General features: G+C 48.5%; 1 protein-coding gene across 2 annotated transcripts in view; it reads right to left on the bottom strand.

The window, feature by feature from the left end:
- MARCHF4 (membrane associated ring-CH-type finger 4) overlaps positions 1-22,426 on the bottom strand; it is a 101,921-nt gene that overhangs the window by 33,711 nt on the left and 45,784 nt on the right. Inside the window, exon 2 of one of the 2 annotated variants that reach the window (XM_058027636.1) lies at positions 2,041-2,202. In XM_058027636.1, coding sequence (XP_057883619.1) covers positions 2,041-2,202 — 162 coding nt within the window. The remainder of the gene's footprint in view (positions 1-2,040; positions 2,203-22,426) is intronic. The other variant, XM_058027637.1, reaches the window with a different exon arrangement.

Raw genomic sequence — 22,426 nt, 5'->3', positions numbered from 1 at the left:
GTGCCTTTGTGCTGGCACCAGTCAGGGCACCCAGGCTCACAGCTGTAGCTCTACACATTGCATTTATTCCAGGCCAAGTGGTTTTTCACTCCAGTTGCTTCTTCCCATCCTCCAAATTTCCCAGTGCTTCTGTGAGAAGTGCTGTGAAGTCTAAGCCAGCAATGTGAAGGCTCCAAGCCCCAGATCTGCACAGTGCTCTGGGACCCTTGCTCCTGGAGCTGAGCTCTCTAACTCAGCTGTTTCTGCCACCCAGTGTTCATGGCAAAGGCCACCAGATCAGGCCACTTTCTGCCAGGGGAGCCCAGAGAGAGAGAAGCTTTGCACAGGCTCAGAAAGTTGTGTGTGTGAGGTGGAAGCTTGTCCATGAGCAGCTCCAACAAATTTTAGCTGAGTGAGGAACAGGAAGAAAGTCACTGACCCATTGCCCTGAGCCCCCTGAAAGTGCAGAGTGTTTTGAAGTCATTCATTAAAGACGGTTCTGAGGTCACAAAGGCTCACAAATTTGTACTCACAAACCTCCAGTGCTGCTCAGCATCGCATCCCCAATCTGAGACACAAGAAGCATTAGGGCAATCATGGAGCAGCTTTCCAGAAATAAACAAAAGCTGCTTTGTCCACATCTCCCCTCCTGTGTTTCAATCTGCTCTGAGTTACTAGAGCCAAGAAATTAAAACATTCCAGGTCTGAGGCTTGGGATGAAACTACTGATGTGTCCAGCCCATGGTTCATGGAAAATTGAATCAGAAGCTGTAGGGACTCTCAGAGAGCAGGCAGGTTTTTCCCTTCCCTCAGTAAAGTTTCCCCATGATGTCCCCCTAATTTCAGTACTTCATTTAAGTCTGGAGTCCTAATGGGTTGTCACTTTTTCCTCAATGTGGTAAGTGACCTCAGGCCTAGAAAAAACCACACAGAGTTCGCAGTTGGAAGGAGAGAGCAGGAGTTTCCCTTCCCCCACTCCCCTGTACAACTGGGCGCCATCACCAGCACTGTCCTTGCCTCCTGGTAGAGAGTGACCCACAGAGGGCCAGGCACTGGACAGACCAAAATCCCTACAGACATGACCCTCATCTCTAAACCACTGTGATGCCCCTCCAGTCCAGATGATGCTGATTAAGCAGAAGTGCCTGGATGTAATGTGCTTCCTTATGGCCAGAGCACTAATGATGCTTAGCAAAGGCATGCAGTAATTAATGCATCTTCAGGCATTGCCCCCACAATAAATCAATAGCTATTAAGGATAATTTATCCCATTTTTAATAGTCACACAGGTTTCCCCATTCTGAATCCTGATTTAAAATCACCAGTCTGTATTGTGACTTATTCACTACAATGCTTTTCAGATAAGAAAGAACGTGGGTCCTTGGATGACTTTCACAGACACATCAAAGATGTGCTTTACCTGTTGTGTGCACATCTGCAAAAGTCCATCAAGAATCAGGCTTGAAGAGACCAGAGTTTTACAGTCAACACCTCCTGTGCCTTGCCATGATTGTGTGAGAGCAGTAAAGTGAAAAAGGGGGTGAGATCAGAGAGGAGAGTGCCAAGAACCCTCCATCTGCCTCCACCATCCCTCACGCCAACACAGCGGAGTCTCAGCAGGAGGAGATCAGGATTAATGGCACAACTATAAACACGTGGAGTCTCGACTGCTCAGTCACAGACTGTGTGCTCTGTTGCAGTAAATCCCACAATGGCACAGTCCTTGCCTGGCCCTGGAGGCAGGCACACCTGGGCTCTCCAGTGGATGAACACATTTGAATGGCTGTGAGGTGTTATAGCACTATTGTGGAATTTTCAGCAGGAGGCAAGTGAATATAGGAATTGCCAAGGAGAGAAAGAGCAGACTCCCAAAGGATGCTCCCAGAACCACTGAGCAGAACATGGGGCCTCTTTGGACCAGCCCCTGGCAATCCTTTCTGAGTGTCTCTGACATATGAATCCCTGTGCACAGGGAAGGAAAACCCACACAGGTAAAATCCACTTGCTCCCAGAAACAAAAATTGAAACAAGAATAAATAGACTTTGAAATGTCTCTAGTACCTTTACCTGCAGAGGGTTCTTTGTGCTTATGGCAATGACGTGATACTTGTAGTAACACAGCTCACAGCTCCAGCAGCCTCTCTCGCTAATCCATTTGATCAGACATGGCTGGTGCGTGCACTTCACAGATCCATCGCATCGACACGGGCTCAGCAACTCCCCCTGAAACAGACAGACAGACAGCCAGCATCAGCGAGGCTCCCCTCCTTCCACAGCACAGCACACGTGGCAGGCATGGCAGAAGCTCCCTTATCCACCATTTGAACTTTCTTCCTTTTTTACCTGGTTTGGCTCAGGTAATCATGCTGCTTCCATCCCTTTTTCCCTCTAATAATGCTTGGCTGATGTGAATGAGACTGTCAGGGATGTAACAGTCTCAAACACTGGGGTCTTACATGCCTTGTCACCACTGAAGGAAAAGCTGGATGAGCACAATTCTTACCACTCCAGAGGACCCACACTGACCCCAACCAGTGGACACACTTCTGTTGGAAACCAGACACCATCCATTCATTGCTCAGGTTTTGTCTCTCTGCTGCCTATTTTAGAAAGTGAGGCTGGTGGTGGTGATAAGCTGTGAGACAGCCTCTGCTCCAGACTGATGGCCTGCTCAGACCCAGGTAGCTTCCTCAAGCCCAGGCATGCAAAATGTCCTCAAATTTCTCTCCCACACTGTCTACCATCCCAGACAGTCATACTGGTGAACTACAGGGCTGGCTATTTGCACCCTAGAAGCAAGCAAGATGGAGAACAAATTGTGTTCTGGCCTGCAACCCAGACAGTTATGAGTGGTGGCTGAAACACCGAACCTCCTGGCTCACTCCCTTGTTTCCAGTGCAGCTTTTAACAGGGTCCACAAACATCCACAAACACTCCCTATTATTCTGATCTATCTGCTATCTTGCTGTTCACCATGAGACTAAATTCCTCTGTGCACACAAGCTCAGGAGCCCTTTACAGTTGTTTGCCATTGCTTGCTTAGGTTAGGAGAGAGCCATTACATTTTACTCCTCACTGTTTAGTGTTTAAAAGCCACAGTATAGATTGGAGCACATTTAACTGTGCTCCAAGATTAAAAAGCTTTTAAAGGCAGAATATCTATGGGACAGGGAAGGTTGGATCATACTTTCAGCATTGGGGAGAAGGTATTTGCTCTTACAGCCCAGATCAGCCTCATCACTAGTCTGATGGAGCACCAGGATAACAGACCCTGGCACTGGACACTGCTGGATATGGTAAAAGACATCCATAACTGCCTCGGGTTATGAACCAGATCCTGCCCTTGCTAACCGTGGTGGGAAACTGTGTCAGCTTCTAGGTCACTACATCAGGTGTCAGCAGCTGAGGAACTGAGGACCACACTGGGCAAGAGTGATACTTCTTTTTACAAAACCTAATGCGAACATTTAAATTGTTTCATTTGTTTCAGCTAGGTCACCTAAAAATGTCATCTTTCATGAAATTGTAGCAAAACTGTAAATAACTGTTTGTGTTACAAACCCAGCCTTGGCTATACTTGTTACTGGTTTTCATTATATACTGGAGGGGATACAAAGGGAGAGGGGGAGCAAGGAGGGCTGTAGGCTCCATGAACCTTTTCCACCTGGCAAGGGGTGACATGGCAAACCAGAAGAAGGGAAGCAGGGAAGGATTAGATGGGAGAAAGGCGCACGTGGGAATGAGCACTGACACCGGGCACTCAAACTCCCCACATGAGGTCCAATTTGAGGGGTTCAGGTTTGGCTGGGCTTGTTTGTGCCCTTGGCTGAAGGACTGATGTCCCTTGGGGTGGGACATCACCAGAGTGATCAGGAGCCCAGAAGAGCAGGCACTGCCAGACAGGATGCAAAAGGGGAGGGATCAGAACTTGGCACAACTCCTCTGCTTCCCCGCTCGCCAAACCTCTTCCACACCAAGAGCCAGCCTGCTACAAGGACCACTGCCCTGTGCCTCTGGTCTGCCCTTCTCATCTCAGTCCCTGGTGCCTTATTTTGTCAACAGCTTTGTCCCTCAGCACACAAGTGAGGCCCCAGCAGTAAGGAGGTCACACAGAAACCTCCCAGATCTGCAGCATCCCTGCCTTTCCACCTCACTGCACAGCAAGGTCTCTTGCAGGGCTCAAAATGGTGAGTGCAGGACCTGGGCTTTGTCTAACGAGCAGCTGGAGGCGTCGATGATGAGGGATCAGGAATGGAGCAGGATGGAGCAGGAACTAAGAGCAACAACCTCCAGGCAAAGGCAGAGGGGAAAAGCTGCAGCTACAGCCTGGACTCGCGTTGGCTTCTGGGGCTCTGTCTCTGAAATCTGAGCTTCTCTCTTCAGAGCCAAGAGATGTTCACAGATGTCCTACAGCACCATGGGGACCCAGTCTCCCTCCCTAACTGTGATGCTCAAACACACAGTCCTGCCAGCTCCTACAACCTCAGGATTCAGCTGTGGAGATAAATCCCCCAGTAACTTGATTTTAGCAAATCTAGCAAAAACTCAATTTATCACATTTTCTCCAGCCGTCTGATATATTGCATCCTTGTATGTGGCACACAGCTATTTTTGCATACTGTGAAGCCCAATTCTATCCACAGCAGGCATTTGTAAAGCTGCCACATGCACACACATGCACATGCACTCCTGTACCAGCAGAAAAACAAACACCAGGGGCATATTAAAGGAATAAATCCTTTGTACAGCAAAGGAGAAGGAGTCTCATTGCTGTCTGTACAGAGAGCTCAGGAACAGACCATTTCCTGTGATACACAGGAAGCTTTTAGCAGCAGAGTCCTTTGCTGCTAAAAGCTACAGGAACACAAAAGCAATCCCAAAGTGAGACAAAAATCACAACAATTAGAGATGGGAATTAAAACGTTAATACTCATTTTTGCAAGTTTGTAGAAGATGGGTCTGCACAATATATTCTCCAGTGTTCAAACAGCAGCACTCCGACCAAATCCCTGTAGGGACTGCTCTCCAAAAACCCTTTGAAGGATCTATTTCCCTATTTCACAACATTTATTTTTGCAACTTCCCATTGTAGAGTTACATTCCATCACTGGGATGAGTCTAAGCAGCATTTTTCCTTTGTCAGTAACTAGTGGAGAAATACTTCCCAACTTCAAGCTTCCTCCTCAATTTGCTCACTATCATCTTGTTCTTCTGAAACATTGAAATGTGCTTTGGAGTCACGTCACCTGCCTTTTTATTTTTTTTTGTTTATTTTTTTTTTTTCTGTTATCCAAGTCTAAATTAGGAAAAACCAGAGTTAACAAAAAGTGAAAGGTGCTCTGGCTCAGCCACAACCATTTCAAACATATGCATGAAATGCTCTTCCCTACTTCTGGAAAGAGTAATTTACTGATCAATTATATATATATAATATTCTTCCCTATCTCTCAGTATGGTGGGAGCTTGTCTCAATGAGCAGCAAGGGCAAGGCCAGGCTGAACTGGCTTTACCCTGAGGAGGACAACACTGCTGGAGATGCACCAGTAGTGCAGCTCTGCTCCAGCTCTGTCCTTTCTGTCTGAACTCCCAGTCTGTCCCCGCTGCAGTACGTCAAAGTGGTTAATGATTATCTGGCCCCTGCTATTTAAAGCCTACTGGCAGGAGTGCTGAGAAAGGATGGGGAAAAAAAATTATTGCCAGTGCGTGCTTGTGGTGCTCGGTATATCCAGGGAGAAAATAACCACGTCAGGAGCAGCGTCACCCCTGTTGAGTGGTGGTGGCAGAGCTCTGCCTGGCTTTTATCTGTCATTTATCAGTGCTGGGGCCCATCCGCAGCTGCAGCTGCTCACCCACCAGCAGGCAGATATGGGATGTGATTCCCAGGCCTGTTCTTTTAACTGCAAATTAAGTACAGCAAATTTGCCCTACTAGTCTCCTTTAAACAGGGCAGGGCTGGGGATGATGGTGTCACTGGGCCAGGATGTGGCTGGTGTCCTGGGTTGGCCCAACATCCTACTACCACAACCATTAAAGCAAACATTTTGAAAGCCAGTGCAAGCTGTGCACAAAACCAAGATAGCTGATGGTGATCTTAAGACCTGCAGTTTTTCCATTACCTGTGCATTTTTCCTGCTCAGGTATGCAAAGTAGCACGAGCATCAGTCAGAGGAGCAGTGCCCTGGGCCAGAGCAGATCAATGAGAAGATGCTGGAGGAGTTGTCCCATCACCACAAGGGCTGCCATCTCTCTTTGGGGGTGTACATGCAGCTGCTGCTGCTGCTCACAGATCTGCATGTGTGTATCTGACTGCTAGCATTTATCTGAGTTTGTCTTGTTTGCAAAAGGAAGCCAGGGTCATTTAATTTCAGGTCTTCAGCTGTGTCTCCTAAATATACTTAAATCTTCACATTGAGTTTAAATGCAATGGGAAGTTTTATTACAGCAAATAAATGCCAAATGATTTCTATATTAGGAACATAATTACAGACAAATTAAGTAAAATGGCAAAGAGAAGCCCATTGTTACACAGCTGGTAAACTTCAATGAACATGTACTAATGACCACTCTGTCTTCACACACTTACAAGAGTTGCCCTTCCATCCTTTTGAACCAAACACATTATTACCAGCATCTCAAATGCTTCCCCATGCATGCAAGCCCTGTGCCAGCCAGCAACAGGCAACAAGGGACATGGAACAGGTATCCATGTGCATGTGTGTGTATACATATGTGTTATATTGCATGAAATTCTCCAGCACTGGGGCAAATTGACACAGGGTGGACCCAGGGAGGAGTGGAGCTAGGTCTCCTGTGGTCCAGGACAGCACAGGACATGGTTATGTATGGGGCTCTGGTGAGATGCATGTCCCCAGGCACCTCAGCAGAGCTGGGTGCTGATCCCAATCTCCATCTTGGCAGAAATCTGCTGAGAGCCTTTTCTTGACCCAGCTGGGAGAATACCCCAGCTTGGCACCTCCCTAAAATCTGGAGACCCTATAGGAGAATCTATGCAAGTGATTAGAAAAATAAATCATCCAGACTGCCATCTCTGTGATCAGAATTGGACCATCCCACAGCTCCCCTGCAAGACCTGATATCCCTGTGCCATGCAGAGACAGCACTGCCCATGGCAGGCAAGATCTGTGTGCCCTGGGGTGCTGCGAGTAACCCCATCACAACAGCAAGAGAAAAATGCAGCCCAATAAAGGAGAAAAATCCAGCTCTGGACAATTGTTTCTGTTGCTTAGCTGTGGTTTTTATTAAGTCTGTGACTGCCTGGTGAAGCCTCTGGTGTGTGCTCTCAGCCTGGCAGCTCCCTGGGTCAGGATCATGTCTCTGCAGGCTCAGCTGTGGCAGAGATGTGGGCCCCTCTCCAGGATTCCTCAGCTTCTTGGCAGTGGGAATGAGCAGCCACAGGTGGGCATGTCAGGCTGGGGGCTCTGAGATGGGTGTTGTGGGGGCACAGCTCTGCTTTTTCATGGTTTTCTGCAATTTTCAATCGGGATTGGCGGTTCTGCGTGCCTCAGGCATCTCTGCCTACAGGCTGGGTATGAGCAGACAGGGATCTCAGCTTCAGTGCACCCAGCAAAACCATCACACACCCCTCTGGGACCACCAGGAGTATTTTGGTGATGTCTGGCAGTGTGGGTGCTAGTTGGGAAAGGGATGCGTCTCACAAGGTCCTGAGCCAAAACCCCTCATTTGTTCCAGTGAGCCTTTTCTGAAAAGCCATCATGTCTGCAGAGCTCCCAATGCTTCAAAAACAACACAAATTGCCTTTCCACCCACGGAAGCTGCTGCTGTGGCACCTGTGAGGAGTGCTGGGGCTGCCAGGCTGCTCAGGCTTTTTCTGCACCTCTCTGATGAAAACGTGAAAGGCTGCAGCCACAGCTGCGAGGAGGGCAGGGTGGGACCTGCTCTGCATCTCCCTTCTGCTGGAAAACTCATCCCACCACTGTCACAAGAGGCATGACTTCCCAGCTGAGCAGCTGATGCCCACAGCCTCTGGCTTCACCACAGACCAGGGAAATTTAGTATTTTCTCTGCTCTTTGCCGTCTGCAGTGTTTTGTGCTTGTCACCACTGCTGAGACAGACAATGACAGAGGTGTCAGCTCAGAATTTGGGAGTGGGATGGAGAAGTGGGAAGGAAGACTTTCCATTTTCTGAACGTTACCATTCTCCCTGGGGACTCTTCTGTCACTGCAGAACTGAGGGACCATCACCTCATCTGGCTGCTCATCAGGGTAGGAACAAAGCTTGCCCATGTTTTAAGTCAAAACATGTTTTTTTGGTTGAAGCAGATGACTCAAGAGTCTCAGCTGTGCTGGAGGCAGACAGTGGGTCAGATCCCTGTACCCATGCCCAACAACAGAGCAGGGATGTGGAGGAGAGGCATCTGACAGAGGCATCTGAGGTCCCTTCTCAAGGCTGTTCAGCAGAGAACAGAAAAGTCCCAAGAGAGCCCTCAGCTGCAATGGCTGCCCTCTTTGCCAAATTGCTCTGCTCCTATTCTGCCACCTCTGAGCAAGATGTTCCAAAGCAAGACCCCTCGTGGCACCATCCCTGTGCCCCCAGGGGATCCCCATTGCCTATTAACAGGGATGGGTGCCACGTCAGAGAGGCCTGAGGGCAACCTCTGTACTCCACCTTTCCACAGGGTCAGCAATGGTGCCACAGACTCAGCCAGGCAGGAGCAGGAGTGGGTTCCTCTGCACTCAGATCATCTCTCAGCTCTGCCAAGGAGCAGGAAAGAGGATGCCTAGGATGCCTTCTCTTCCTCCCTTAACTGCTAAAACCTTAAAGAGTTCCGCAGGGCAGGAAGGTGGGAGAGAGAAATGAAGACAAGGAATAAAATCTCATGAAGAAAAGAAAGAAGAAGAAGAGGCTTGAGAAGTCCTGGGTGCAGAAAGCCCAGCACATTGGAGAGGCGGCTCTGGCTCACTCAGGCAGGAGCCTTTGCTGTGGTGACTCATCCTGGGAGCAGTCTGGAGTGGTGGCTCTGCCCTCACTCCTGCACTGATTTCCAGAGCAAGGTGATTGAACACAGCTCCACTGAGCCTAATGTGATCTGTCAGGGAGCTGGGGCACGTTTGCCTTGGTAACAGAAGAGAAAACAGGCAAGCTCTAGAATTTAATATAAAATATTTGGACGTGACCCAATCCCTTTTCACTATAAAAAAGGAAAAAAAGGAAAAAAATGACTTAATCTAGGCTAGGGCTGTTTCAGTATTTATCTGACAGCAACTTGGTCATGTGCTTGCCCACAGCCTGGTACTATCCAACAGCTCTGGGCACTTCTTTGCCACCACTGGTAAAGACCAAAGGGAGATGGTTTAGGAAGGGCTGGGTGTCTCATGGCTTAACACCAATTTCCTTCAAAGCAGCAGAAAAAATGCATTTTTGTGAGAAACAGAGAATCACAGGGCATTTTATGTGCAATGAGCTATGGAGTACTTTAACACCTGGTTTCAGGCCAGTGAAAAGTGAAGGGCAGAGAGCCATTCAAGTCCCACTTGGCCAGGGAAGGGAGACAGCATGGAAAGGGATGCTGGGGATTGGTTCTCACCTGAGTCCACCACTGCAGGGGAAGTGAGAGGGAAGGACAGTCCCTAAGGGTCCCGCTTAACTGAGAGGAGAGATGCTGAACTCCATCTCTGTGTGCTGGTCTTGCCAAGACAGGCCCTTCTCAGAGGAGATTCCTCTGAACAGGAATCCTGACCCATCAGTTTTCCTCAGAGCAAATAAGCAAATGAGAGCAAATCAGAGCAAGGCAGTCCTCAGTGCAAATCAGCTCCTCAGCAAACACAGGGACCTGCAAGCACTCCTGCCATGTTGTTGTTGCCACCAGCAAATCCATTACAAAGTAGCTGAAACTGATCCTGAACAATTGTTCCACTAGAACAAAGTTGAACCTTACCTGAAATACGGAATAAGGAATCAGGAATTAATTATTAATAGCCCAAGGAGCAGAGAGGTTACAGAATATCATATTTATTTGCTTTTCTCTCTACAGAAGGATTTTCACAAGAAAAATTACTTGACTTATGTGTTCTACAGCCCACTTCATCCTAATGTCATTGAACATGTTTTTGATTAGCTGATTTAAGTAATTCTTACTAAATGTTGCTTGGTTGCAAGGAATCAAAAGGCAAGTGTCTCAAATACCTCCTGCTGTGCCTCATCAGGTGTGATAACAGCACCGATTAAGTGAAGAGCCCTCAGTGCATGGAAGTCACATGTGAAATCAAGGTACCTGAACACCCCTGAGCACTTGGTGTTGCACTGAGTTCAGCTCCAGACTCCTCCTGAATACAGAGTGGAGCCATTTCAGCATCCCAGAGAAGAAATGTCATGAACTGTAGCTCCTGGGCTCTCACCCAAGGTACTGAGGGCTTTAAGCTTCTGGAGATTTACTCTGGACCCCAACCCTTTCATGAGGTAGAATACTCTAGTTACTTCTGAAAAAGAAATCCACTGTTGTTTCACTCTGGCTCTTCTTAATTAAATTTAAAGTATTTCAGACAATACTTAAGATTTATTCTGTGTGAGATACAAGAGGGAACTCAATTTTGCTCCCTAGGATGAGATGCTGGGATAAATCTGATGCGACACCATGAAGTCAAACAACTCTTCAGCACAAATCAAGTACCCTTAAGTTATGGCTTCTTGTAATAAATCCACAACCAATTATAGAAGTTTTCTTTTTTTTGGGTACAAATGGCTTTTTTACTAGAGAAAGCATCATCCAAATAAAATCTTTCTAAATATACTTATTTTTTCATAGATAAAAAAGATAGCAATTATTCCTTACTATCTCTAAGTTCAAAGTATAAAGTTAATGCTTTCAGAATGCAAGTACTGTACAATGCAATTCTTATCCGAGATGTGCTCATAATTCAGCAAATTGAACTTTGCAGCTACTTCCCTGGGAAGCTGCTCATAAAGATATTCAGCTAATGGCCATTTCAGGAAACATTATGCCATCAGCTGCTGAGGAACAGCCATGGAAAATCTACAGAAATGGATGCCGCTTTGACTCTCCACTTTTAAAGACAGTGAAACAAACAGACCAATAGGCTTTTTGGTTTTGTTTTGTTTGGTTGGTTTTTTTTTTCTCAGAGAAAGCTGAAAAACCCTTCAACATTAGGCCTGAGAAAATCTCTGTAATATTTGCCTAATCTTCCTGGGTTCTTCAGGAATGAGAAAATGGCCAGGTGCTACTGGCAGGCATACAGCAGTGAGATGCTCTGTCCAAAAGTGCAACAAGGGCTTAGGAGCTGTTTCACCCTGTACCAGCTCATCAGTACAGGAGGGGAGCAGATGAGGGCAGCCAGGATTTGAGGGCTGTCATTTGCCATCATACCCTCAAGTGACCCCCAGTCAGGACTGAGGGCAGTACAGTGAGGAACCGAGGGGGCCATATGCACATTCAACAAGTGGAAACCAATAAGGCACAAACAGAAGCACAGAGCAAATCTCCACTACTCCATTCAGTGTTTTCCAGCTGGATGTGGAGTGAGGACACGACAGGAGGGACTGTCCCAACAGGTCTGGATGGGAATAGTTATGCAGGAGCTTTTCCTGCTCCATTTGGGATGGTCAAGACAGGCAGCTCAGAGATGGAAACCCTCCAAAACTACGTCTGTCTCCAAAGCTGTTTGTGTCTCCTGTGGCATGAGGTAGAGCTCAAACGTGGGCTGCTGGCCTTGGGGGCACCTGGGGTGAAGGCTGAGGACAGCCTGGCAGGGGGCTGAAAGCAGAAGTGAGGTGGGAGACCACACACATGTGGTTGCAGCAGCAGCAGCAGCAGGGGAGCTGTGATATAAAATAATGAGCGTGGTTTGTTTACTTTTGGCTTCACTAGCACTGTGGGACTGAGCTGGTTCATTAAGACGTGGCCTGATCCGCTTTTCCTTTCTGCCTCCCAGACTCAAGGAGAAGAATATGCAATTACAAAGTTCACTCATGTAGAGCCCTTCAATTACTGGGTAACTCTGTTATGGCTTTTCCAAACGTTTCAAGACTCGTGCAATAGGACATGACATCTGAAGTAATTCATTTTTCATCTGCTGATTAGCAGAAATTAATATGGTTCTCAGAACATCCCAATTTATGTGAGATCAAGTTCCTTATCGCCTTAGTGGTGAAGGCATTTCTTTTTAATGTCTCAGGCAACCGTGCAAGCAGAGATGCTGAACAAAAATACATGAAGGAGGCAGCTGAGGGGAGAACAGAGACCCACAGGGTCAGCAGGGTGGTGGAGCTCCAGAGCCTTGCCTTCCAGTCCTGCCATAAGGTCACTTAAGTGTTTGGCAGAAATTCAAAATGCTCGCTGGCACAAACGTGCACTGGAGGCAGAAGCACCTCCCTTCTAAATGATGCAGCTCCAGAGTGAAGCTGAACTGCCTTTACTGGCAGCGAGCTGAAAACCAGCCAGAAATATAAAGGGTTTCTTCTGCAGGTGTCTCTGCCATAGGCAGCAGAGCAGCTGCCTGCAGGATGCACTTGTGCCATGACGATGGATACCACTCAGGATCCCACCAGGCAGAGCTGCCAGCAGCACCTCTCCAGTGGGATCCAGGGAAGTACTCACAGGGCTGTGCTGGGGGGTGTCTGCAGGGCTGGCAGCTCAGAGGGCTGCGAGTCGGATGGAAGAGCGACAGCATGGAACAGCCTGAGCAAGGAATGGGGTAAGGGAGAGGAAAAAAGCAGGGTGTCTCATACCATTTGGTCATGGCAAGAGTGGTCACACTGCCCTTTCATTTGCTTTCCATTTTCAAGGCATCCTGGGAAAGTAGGTGAAGTCCCCTGGGGAAAGGCTGGGATTAGGAGGCAGGGGAGCATGCTCTTGCTGACTGTCAGAACCTTCCTCCCTGCCATCACAGGAGCCTGCTCCAGAGCTCATAAACCCACAGGCCCACTTAGCTGAAGTGCAGCAAAAATACACCATGGGAAAAGGCAGCTTAATCCCCAAATCCTTTTGCACAGTGTGACAACTTTCCAGTCAAGAGCGACCCAATAGGACAGAGCCAGAGGGACCGGTGCCACTGGCTGCACTGTCCCCAGGGGAAACTGCACAACACTAATTGTGATTTTTTTCAGTGCTGCCCTGGCAAAAAGCCTCCTGTATACAAAGCTGCATAAATCCATGTGTTTCAGTCTTTGCCTGCATACATCTCCTGGAAAGCCTTCTTGCATTTTCCTACTTCAGCTGGGGAATCCAGCTTTCCTTTCACAGGCAGAATATGAAACAGAAAGGAGAGAAAATAGAAATAAATGTAAGAATAGCTGTAACATTAGTCAAGTGGGCTATAGAGGCCATTTTCTTTTTTTTTTTTATCAGTCTTTTGCACAAGTTGAAGACCAGGTGAAATACACACACACAAATGTGCATATATAAACAGTGCCAGGGCTTTGAGGTTTCAGCACTATCCATGCACAGATATTAAGCATTACATAGGGCTACTTATCACCTGACTCTGTGATAACCTTTTGAAGATGTACTGATTGGCAGCTTACATACTAACAAAAACATCAACACTGAGGCAATGTCAGATGCCATGCACAGCTATGCTCCACTCCAGAGATGGCTGAACTTCAAACAGTGGCCAAATCATTTGTATCCCTCAGTATGAAAGATGCCCTATTGAAATATGAATTATTATCTCCCTGTTATTGGTCTTTATTGTGCAATGTCAAATTGGTTCTCCTGCCCTTTCCCATGGGATTTGCTGCATCAGATACAGAACCTGTTTGTGCCAAGCAAGATTCCTCCTGCCACACTTAGATTAGTTAGCTCAGTGAACTATGCCCAGTCAGACTGGGCTGTGGCCTTCTTTAGCTACAGGTTAGGCTGCCTTCCTCTGAAACAACACATCTCTCCTGTAAAAACTTAGAGTTCTCTCAGCAAGTCGTGTCTCCACACAGGAAGGCTCAAATACCTGTTCCTGAGTTCCAGTGTTGGAGATGTTATCATCCATCTAACCTGCACTCAGCTTTTAGGATGGGGTTGTCCTGTACATCCACCCAGCTGCTCTACTCCACTTTCTGGTGCACCAAGCCAGGAACAACATGAAAATGCCCAGCCCACTTCCCTGACAGTGACTTGCTGTACTCTGGCGAGACTCATCACTCCTTCACTGTTGTTCATGCAAGCAACTGGGATGGAAGAAGGGCACTGGAGAGAGAAGAGGAAAGAGGGAAGCTGCTGTCATTGCTTTGCCCTGGATGTCATGAGTACAAAGGGGACAGGGCTACAAGTCCCAAGAGTTGAGTTCCTTTAGTACAATAGTCCTGGGCTTTGTTGTGATTTTAAGAGGTTTTTGAAAGCTCCTAGTGGGTTTTTTCCTTGCCTTTGCAGAACTGGGGCTGGTAGAGAGATAAGCACAGAAATTATCGCTATGCACACATCTATTTCCTGGAGGAAGTCCCACTAACTGCTCAGGGCAGGGTATTGTGTAATCAGCCACTCATCTGCTCTTTGATGTCAAACACTGAGAAGTTGTGTCTGCAGAGCCGAGAGCATTCAAGCAAGACTAAAGAAACTCATTACCCAGCTATCACCCTCCAGGGCGATGCTCCAGGAATGGGAAACACCTGCAGCAGCCACAGAAGCCCCTCATGGGCTGCAGTGTGATGGGAGCTGTGCGGGGATGGCATGGGCAGAGTGGGCCCTGGCCCCAGCTCTCCCTCCCACAGCTCTGCTGATGTCCAGCTGCTGGGTTTGGGGAAGGCTCCATGTTGTGATCCTTGCTCTTCATTTAGTCCACAGTGTACAAAGATCTTGAAAAAACAAGGTTGTTGAAGGGAAAATTACTAAGCATGGCTGGCCACCTGTCTGCATGGACATTGATCTTCGCTGGTGTGTCTTTGATGCTCTGGCAGTCAGAGCATGTCCAGCCTAAAGTACTGGGGCAGTCAGTTCAGCTCTGGAGGCAGGTCCCATCCCTGCAGCAGCCCTGTTCACCTGCAGAGGTGCTCAAGTGGAAGCTGTTTTTCAGAGGCTCTGCCAATGTTTTGTAACAGTAAACTGAAATTTTAAGGAAAGAAATTACCTTACTACTTCACAGCCTCCCGGTAGGGGAGCTTCTCCTCTTCAATATGTTTACATACAAATTCTCAGCCTGCCTTCTGCATCCTGGGTGAAATGAATGGGCAGTTGCAGATGATTTTTTGTTTCCAAAACGAGTACTTCCAGCTGCCATGCATACCTGTGAGGGGCCAGTGCTCAATAGTCCCCCACTGCAGGGATGGCAGAGCAGGGTCAAGGGGCCCTGGCAGAGATACAACACCCTCATCCAAAGCTCTTGCCCAAGCCATGTCTGCCTTCTTCTCTGGTTGAGATACATTTCCACAGGTAGTAAATACAATTTGAAGTTTGCCTTCTGAGGGGCAGTGGGTATGAAATGAAAGCAGTGGTGCCCCCCAGCAAGGCTACAGCAATCATCCCAAGAAGCTGGAAGAGTTCTGACAGCCCCAGGGCCTGGAGGGTGAAAACACTCCATGTCCTCCGGACCCCTTCCTTGTGCTTGGCCACATTCCTGGGCTCTGGTAGCCGCCATGGAAGCTGAAAAAGATCTCAGGGTGGGACCTGCATCCTGGCCTTCACTGCTCAGCATCTCCTCCAGCTATTTCGCCCTCCTGCTGCTGGGAGGAGAGCAATGGGTTTTGAATTTTTAATTTAATTCCTTCTCTTTATTTCTTTGGAGATAACGGAGATGAAAGTCTGCCTGGTAACAGTGCTGAGGAACACAAGCACACAGGGGGCAGGTCTTGAAACGTGTTCTGCTGCACTGCCACGTGTTTTAGGGCTGGCTGTATTACAAACTGAAAGCAGGGTGTCCAAGTCCCTCCTGACCGGTTCGTTTTCTGGTTAAATTCATTGCTTAATAGGAAAAAAGTAATAATCCTAGCCGGCAGCTATTAGACTTGCCAATGGTTACAGAGGGGAGCTTGCCTCCCTCCTTACCTGAATAGGTTTCAAGGAAACAGGGACATAAGCTGAATGAGATTTTCCCCAAGGTGAGCCAAAAATATGGGCATGTTTGCCTCCACAGGAATGGTTTTATTTGCACAGCCTGCAGGTAACTTGGCCATGACAAGGCTGGGGCTGGAGCACAGGAAGAAGGGAGGCGGAGGGGAAGCGATCACCTGGGTGTAATGGGATGGAAGGGAGCGAGGTGGGGAAGCACAGAGGAAGCGGAGCCGCGGGAGCTGCGCTGCGAGCGGAGAACAGGGGCTGCAGCAGGGAACAGGGGCTGGGGCAGGGAACAGGGGCTGGAGCAGGGAACAGGGGCTGCAGCAGGGAACAGGGACTGGGGAAGGGAACAGGGGCGGGAGCAGGGAACAGGGGGCTGGAGCAGGGAACAGGGACTGGGGCAGGGAACAGGGACTGGAGCAGGGAACAGGGGATGGAGCAGGGAACAGGGGATGGAGCAGGGATCGGGGGCTGGAGCAGGGAACAGGGACTGGGGCAGGGATCGGAGGCTGGAGCAGAGAACGGGGGCTGGAGCAGGGAACGGGATGGAGCGGGTAACAGGGGCTGGAGCAGGGAACAGGGACTGGGGCAGGGAACAGGAGATGGAGCAGGGATCGGGGGCTGGGGCAGGGAACAGGGGCTGGGGCAGGGAACAGGGGCTGGAGCAGAGAACGGGGACTGGGGCAGGGAACAGGGGCTGGAGCAGGGAACAGGGGCTGGGGCAGGGAACAGGGACTGGAGCAGGGAACAGGGGCTGGGGCAGGGAACAGGGGCTGGGGCAGGGAACACGGGCTGGAGCAGGGATCGGAGGGTGGAGCAGAGAACGGGGGCTGGAGCAGGGAACGGGATGGAGCGGGTAACAGGGGCTGGAGCAGGGAACAGGAGATGGAGCAGGGATCGGGGGCTGGAGCAGGGAACAGGGACTGGGGCAGGGAACAGGGGGATGGAGCAGGGATTGGGGGCTGGAGCAGAGAACGGGGACTGGGGCAGGCAACAGGGACTGGAGCAGGCAACAGGGACTGGGGCAGGGAACAGGGGCTGGAGCAGGGATCGGGGGCTGGAGCAGCGCAGAGCCCGGCCGGGCTGCCGGCAGCCCATCGCGGCCGGCTGGGCACAGAGAGCCGTGCGGGAGCTGCCGAGATGGGTTATTTGCTTTTCCCTACAGGGCAGGGACAAAGCACTGGTAGGACTGAACGTGTTAAGGCCGCACCACCTCAAGTGTGCCAGCAGATCCAGCCCTGCCTTAGCCTGGGTGATGCTTTGCTTCTCTGTTCGGGCCTGAGGATGTTGGGCAGAGGGATCTCAGGGTTGATTATCTGCTCATCATCCCAGGTCACAAGCCCTTCAGAGCGGGGCTGGCCCAGGCTTTGCACTGTCCCCAGCTTTGCACAGATCCTTGTGCACGTTGTTTTCCAGAAGCAAACCCAGTGCATTCCCTGCATTAACTGTATTCCCTGCCACTGTATTCCCTGCATTAACTACTGCACAGGCAGTCACTCAAACCTGATGGCTCTGCTATCACTTTCCCTTTCCTCCCTGTCTGCACTTTACATCACCTCTCTACAGGCATGAATTTCTTCTTTTTCATTCCAGACTGTCAGGAGGAGATGGCAACAGACAGCTGCTTATCCTGTGTCATGTCCACCTGCAGTGTTGTCTCAGGAGGAATATCATACATTACAGCTGTGAAAGATGATGGGACAATACCTTGGGACAGACACAGGGAGTGAGGGCCTACAAGGGAAATGCCATAATTCATCACTGGTGTGGGTGTAGTCAGGCTTTTTACACATTGGTAGTCAGTTATGGAGATTGTCACACATAGAAAAGCTTCCCAGTTCCCACCAGGCAGCAGAGGGAGGATCCTAAAGTGCCCTAGAGAAACAGTCCTACTACAGTCTTTAAGTATTAATATAACCCTAAAAGCATACTGTCTAAAGGAGAAAATATTTCCGGGTACCTAACTTCCAAAAATACAGTCCAAGGAGACCCCAGGGCTTCCCCAGCTCAGAATTCTCCTGCAAGGACACACAGCATCTTCACAGCCCACCTGCAGCTGCTGCAGCCTTCCACCTCACCAGGACTGACCCAGGAGAAAGCCCATTGGGCTTCTTTCCACAGTCCTGAGGGCATTAGCAAACACACCTGAATATCCTGGGCACACCTTTGAAGAGGGGAAAGTGAGGCTGTTTTAGGGTTTGGATAAGGCAGTGGGGTGTCCTCTTGGGCTAGTGGCCAAGAGCAGCCCCAGGAGGGGACTCTCCATAGCTGAACTGCTGCTCAGAGCAGCTGTGGGGAAGTCTCTATTAAAGCAGGGAGCTGTCTGGGGATGGGTTTGCTGTGGGTCACACAAGAAGCTTGGGAAGATTTTGCTGGCTCTCTGGTGCTGCTGCTGCTATTTGGGAGGCTGTGTCCATGACAAGCTCTGCTGAAAACCAGCCTAAAATCTTAGTGGGGCCAGGGAAGATAGAGAGCTACAGAATGGAGGCTGTACCTAGAAGCAGGATGGAAGGAGGCTGAGCTCCCTTTCAGTCAGCAATGTTATGGCCTTTGCTTGGCTTTAGTGAGTTTGTTTGGCTTTACTCTGAGCCATCAGGATTCGTTTCTCTGGGACAGTGACAATGTTAGGGCTGCACCTCCTTTCTAGGAGGACTTAGCTCACTGTTCTTGCTGCCTCATGGGGAGCAGGTACCACTGATTTTTCTCAGCCTCCCCTTTCCTGTCTCCTCTCCTTGTCTCTATGGTCATGCAGTGCCTGCATGTGCTCTGTGAACTCATTCCTAGGCATGGACTGGAAGTGTTTCATAATGAAATGCAATCTAGTTTTATTACTAAAACACAGCTATTTTCATGTAAAAGAAAAAAAAGAAGAAAAAAAAAAAAGAAAAAAGACCCTCTGTCAGCCTGTGGTGACCAGAAAACACTTAAACCTACCTCTCATCAAGGAATCTGCCCTTGCCCCAGTCCAGGCAGCCCCTAGGGGACTGATCTGTCCTCAGTGCAGCCAGGTAGAAATGGAAGTGTGAGCTCTGAGCTGAGTTGACTGGGATTCCTCCTGCATCCACCTTTATTTACTCTGGATGTTTCCCAGGTAAAGAATTTCTCAAGAGCAGATTAATGGCTGAATGTGAGTAGAGAGCTGACGTGAGCTTTTTAACCTGATGCTAAACACACTTCATCTTTAAGCATCTGTGGTACAGAAGCTCCTCCCAGTCCTCCAATCCCTAGAGAAGACTTCAAGCTCTGCACCATGCAGGACTAGAAAATGAGACTGCTGTAAATGTAAAGATTGTAGGTTATGTCTAACATACCTCACCCTTGCTGTGTTCTATGCTCCAGACTTGTTTCCTCTACCATGAACCTGAATACAGACCCTCAGCCAACAGGGAAGGAATGTTTTTCACCAGAGATCTGATCCAGTTCTAATTTTTTGGTTTTCCTTTCTTGAACCTCAAGAGTTTGATATGGTCTTGGGGATAAAAATAAGTTTTTTGTCCACAAAGCACTGTTTCTTTCATGTTCAAGGACTGGAATAATGGGTCTGCTTACATAGGTTTTTTTTGGTTTGTTTTTTATTTTCCCTGTTGGTCAGGCCAATTTTTCACTTTTTATCAGGTCAGCTGATGAAAGCTCTCTGCAAACCTTGCTGTAGACTATGGGACTGCACCTTCACCTCCCTGCCCTATTCCAAGGCTCACAGAAACATGCCATTCCAACCCAGCACCCTTTCAGGTGGTCAATTACTTATTTCCATAATTTTGTTGTAATTCTGTGAGTTGTGAAGTGGTTGTTGGGAGTGCTGTTACAACTCCTTGTGTTGCTGTGAACCTGTGATCAGGCATCATTCACCTCTGACCTGTTGTCTCAGGCTCCCTACAAATGCAGGGAGCAATAATCCATCCACCATAACATGTCTTTACCAATCATCTTTGCAACTGTGACAGGATAAGGAACTGTGAAATTGAAGACTGAGACTCTTGGGAACAATTATGAAACCAATATCCTAAAAACGCTCATTTCCTTCTTGCAATTCTGTGTTTTCACTTATACTTTCAGAGAACTATTGTAGCTTGTATTTTCTGAGAGACAAGCACTGCCAGCAGCAGAGTGGAGATGCTGTTGAGTTCTTTGGGATGCTTTTCCTCAGGGCAAAGACTTCCTCCCCCCCTACTCTACTGAATGGCTCATTAGATCCTATTTAGGTGGAAACAGTACTTATTTCACTTGGGAGATACTCAGAGCTGTGTGCCAGGCAAGCTCTCTCTACCTGGAATTATTTTGAAGGATGCTCCTCTGCAATACTACAGTAATTGTAAAAAGATCACCCAGGTGTATTAGCAAACTGGAAGCTTTGAGTGATGATAAATGAGTGATAAGCTGTCTACTAATTTGAGGTTTATCTGTTCCCTCATGTGTGTGAGTTTGAAGCTGGCTGCTTTCAGTGATCATGGCTGGTTTCAGAATTGCTTATCCTGATTTAGATTTGCAACACCCAGAGGGGGTTTTGCACAGGGGAATACCCATGCTAGAAACAGCAAAAAAAGGCTGGAGAAGCACAGGTAGGCCTGCTGTGTTTGTGGCCGGATGGAAGCTGCAAGGTCAAGGAGGGACAGTGATTATTTGGCAAAGTTCAAAGAGAAGCAGTGGGAGAAAGTGAACAAAAATCCCCTGTGTGGCAAGGGTGCACCTTCATCAATTCATCCAATCATCCCAGTTGGAATCCCCAGCATTCCAACTGGGATGATGCTCCTCTGGGCTGGGAAGGGTTTTCCTCTCACACTGACTCTGCTCCAGCCCCCATGTGTTGTGAACCACAATGCTTCTACTGTTTCTGTGGGTATAAGGAATAACACACTTTCATCCTTGCAGTCAGAGAAATAAAAGCTTAAATGTATTCAGGAGGCTCTTCCAGAAAGAGAGCCCTGTTGGGTTTGACTTCAGAGGAAGGAGGTTTTGGTGCTGAGATTTTGTTGCCTTGCACAGCATCTCCGTAGGGAGGGCAGACCATGGCAAGCAGCTCTGGGCTGTGGGGAGAGGGTGGTGATGGTCACCAGACCCACGTCTGCCCTTGCTAACTGACTGAATGCTTTTGTGCTCAGAAACTGGAGCCTGCTTTCAGCAGAAAGATGTAAGATTGAAGAGATCACTTCAGCCACCAGCTCCAGCCTCCTGTTATTGCATGTCATAAATCTGCTCTCAAACCTGCTCTGCTTCATTGTAATATCAGTTCAGTTTAATGACCCAGCTCCTTCTGGAATGTTCCTCCAATAGCTCCCTACTTGGTCAGCTGGAAACCTGTGTCACCCTAAATTCATTCAGGCTCTATCTATATTAAATATTCCGGATGTAGGGGAAGCTTGAACGGCTTGAACTCTCTACCCAGAGTTACATGTCTCCTGTGTATTTACAGGGATAAATCAGGTCAGCAGTTTATTTTTCCCAGGGTTCCCAAGCTCCTGCTCAGGAAACCACCTTGGGTTTGTGTGCAGCCTGTTTCTGCACTGTTGCTGGACTGAAACTGCCCTCCAAGCAGTGCTCCCTGTGGTGTGCTCCCTGTGCTACCCTGGCCCAGCCTTGCCTGCAGCCAGACACAGGTATCAATACTGCAGAGAACAGCAGGGAGACCGTTTTCCATGGTGTTCAGGATCACATTTGTCTTTATCAGCCCAGACGCACTCTGGTCACTCAAAATCACTGATGCTAGAGTTCCTCAAGGACCAGTCTGTGTGAGGAAGATACTCACAAGATACTCACACGATACTCCTAAAGCCAAAGGGTCTTTACATGATGGGAACCCCTAGCTACAAAAAGTCAAAAGTATGAAAGAAAAACATGAAGGAGCACAGCAGCAAAAGCCCAGATGAGCTGAAGATTTCCTTCAGCAAAGCAGAGCCCTCAGTGTCCCTCTTGTCTGTGTTTCCCTCCAAGGCCCAAGGCAGACAGTGATGCCCTAAACCATGGAGCTGGGATGGGGGAGAGATGGGGAGATTTCCACTTCTCTTTAAGGGCAGAATTCCAGTGCTTCCTGCTCATCAGTTCAAATGTTGCATTGTCCAAACAATTCATTGCAGAAGGGAATTAAACAAACATCTCCTTTTATTTTCCACAATAATAGTTTTATTCCCGGGAAACCTTGTTTGCTGCATAATAATTTAATGGGTGAAAGACAAATATACTGATTAACTGTTTCTAAATTTGCTCACTTGGTGCAACAAAAGGGAGCTCAATCTTGCAATGAAGTGATTTGAATGATGGGCACCTTTGAGAGGCAGATCAGGATATGAAGTCAAATAAGGAGCTGTGCTGGGGAAACCTCCTGCTCTGTTCCTCTGTGGCTCCGGCTGTTCCTGCAGGTGGGGCAGAGCACTGAACTGGAGGCAGAGGTTCAGACCTCTAAAATACCCTCAGTGCCATTCAGTACGAGGCTGTCCTTCTCCCAGGAGTGCTCAGGCTGGCTGTGGCAATGGCAG

The sequence above is a fragment of the Melospiza georgiana genome, chromosome 7 (genome assembly GCF_028018845.1).
Source record: "Melospiza georgiana isolate bMelGeo1 chromosome 7, bMelGeo1.pri, whole genome shotgun sequence".
Lineage (NCBI taxonomy): Eukaryota > Metazoa > Chordata > Aves > Passeriformes > Passerellidae > Melospiza > Melospiza georgiana.
Note: the sequence above shows the minus strand (reverse complement) of the source record. Positions and strands in the feature narration are given on the sequence as shown.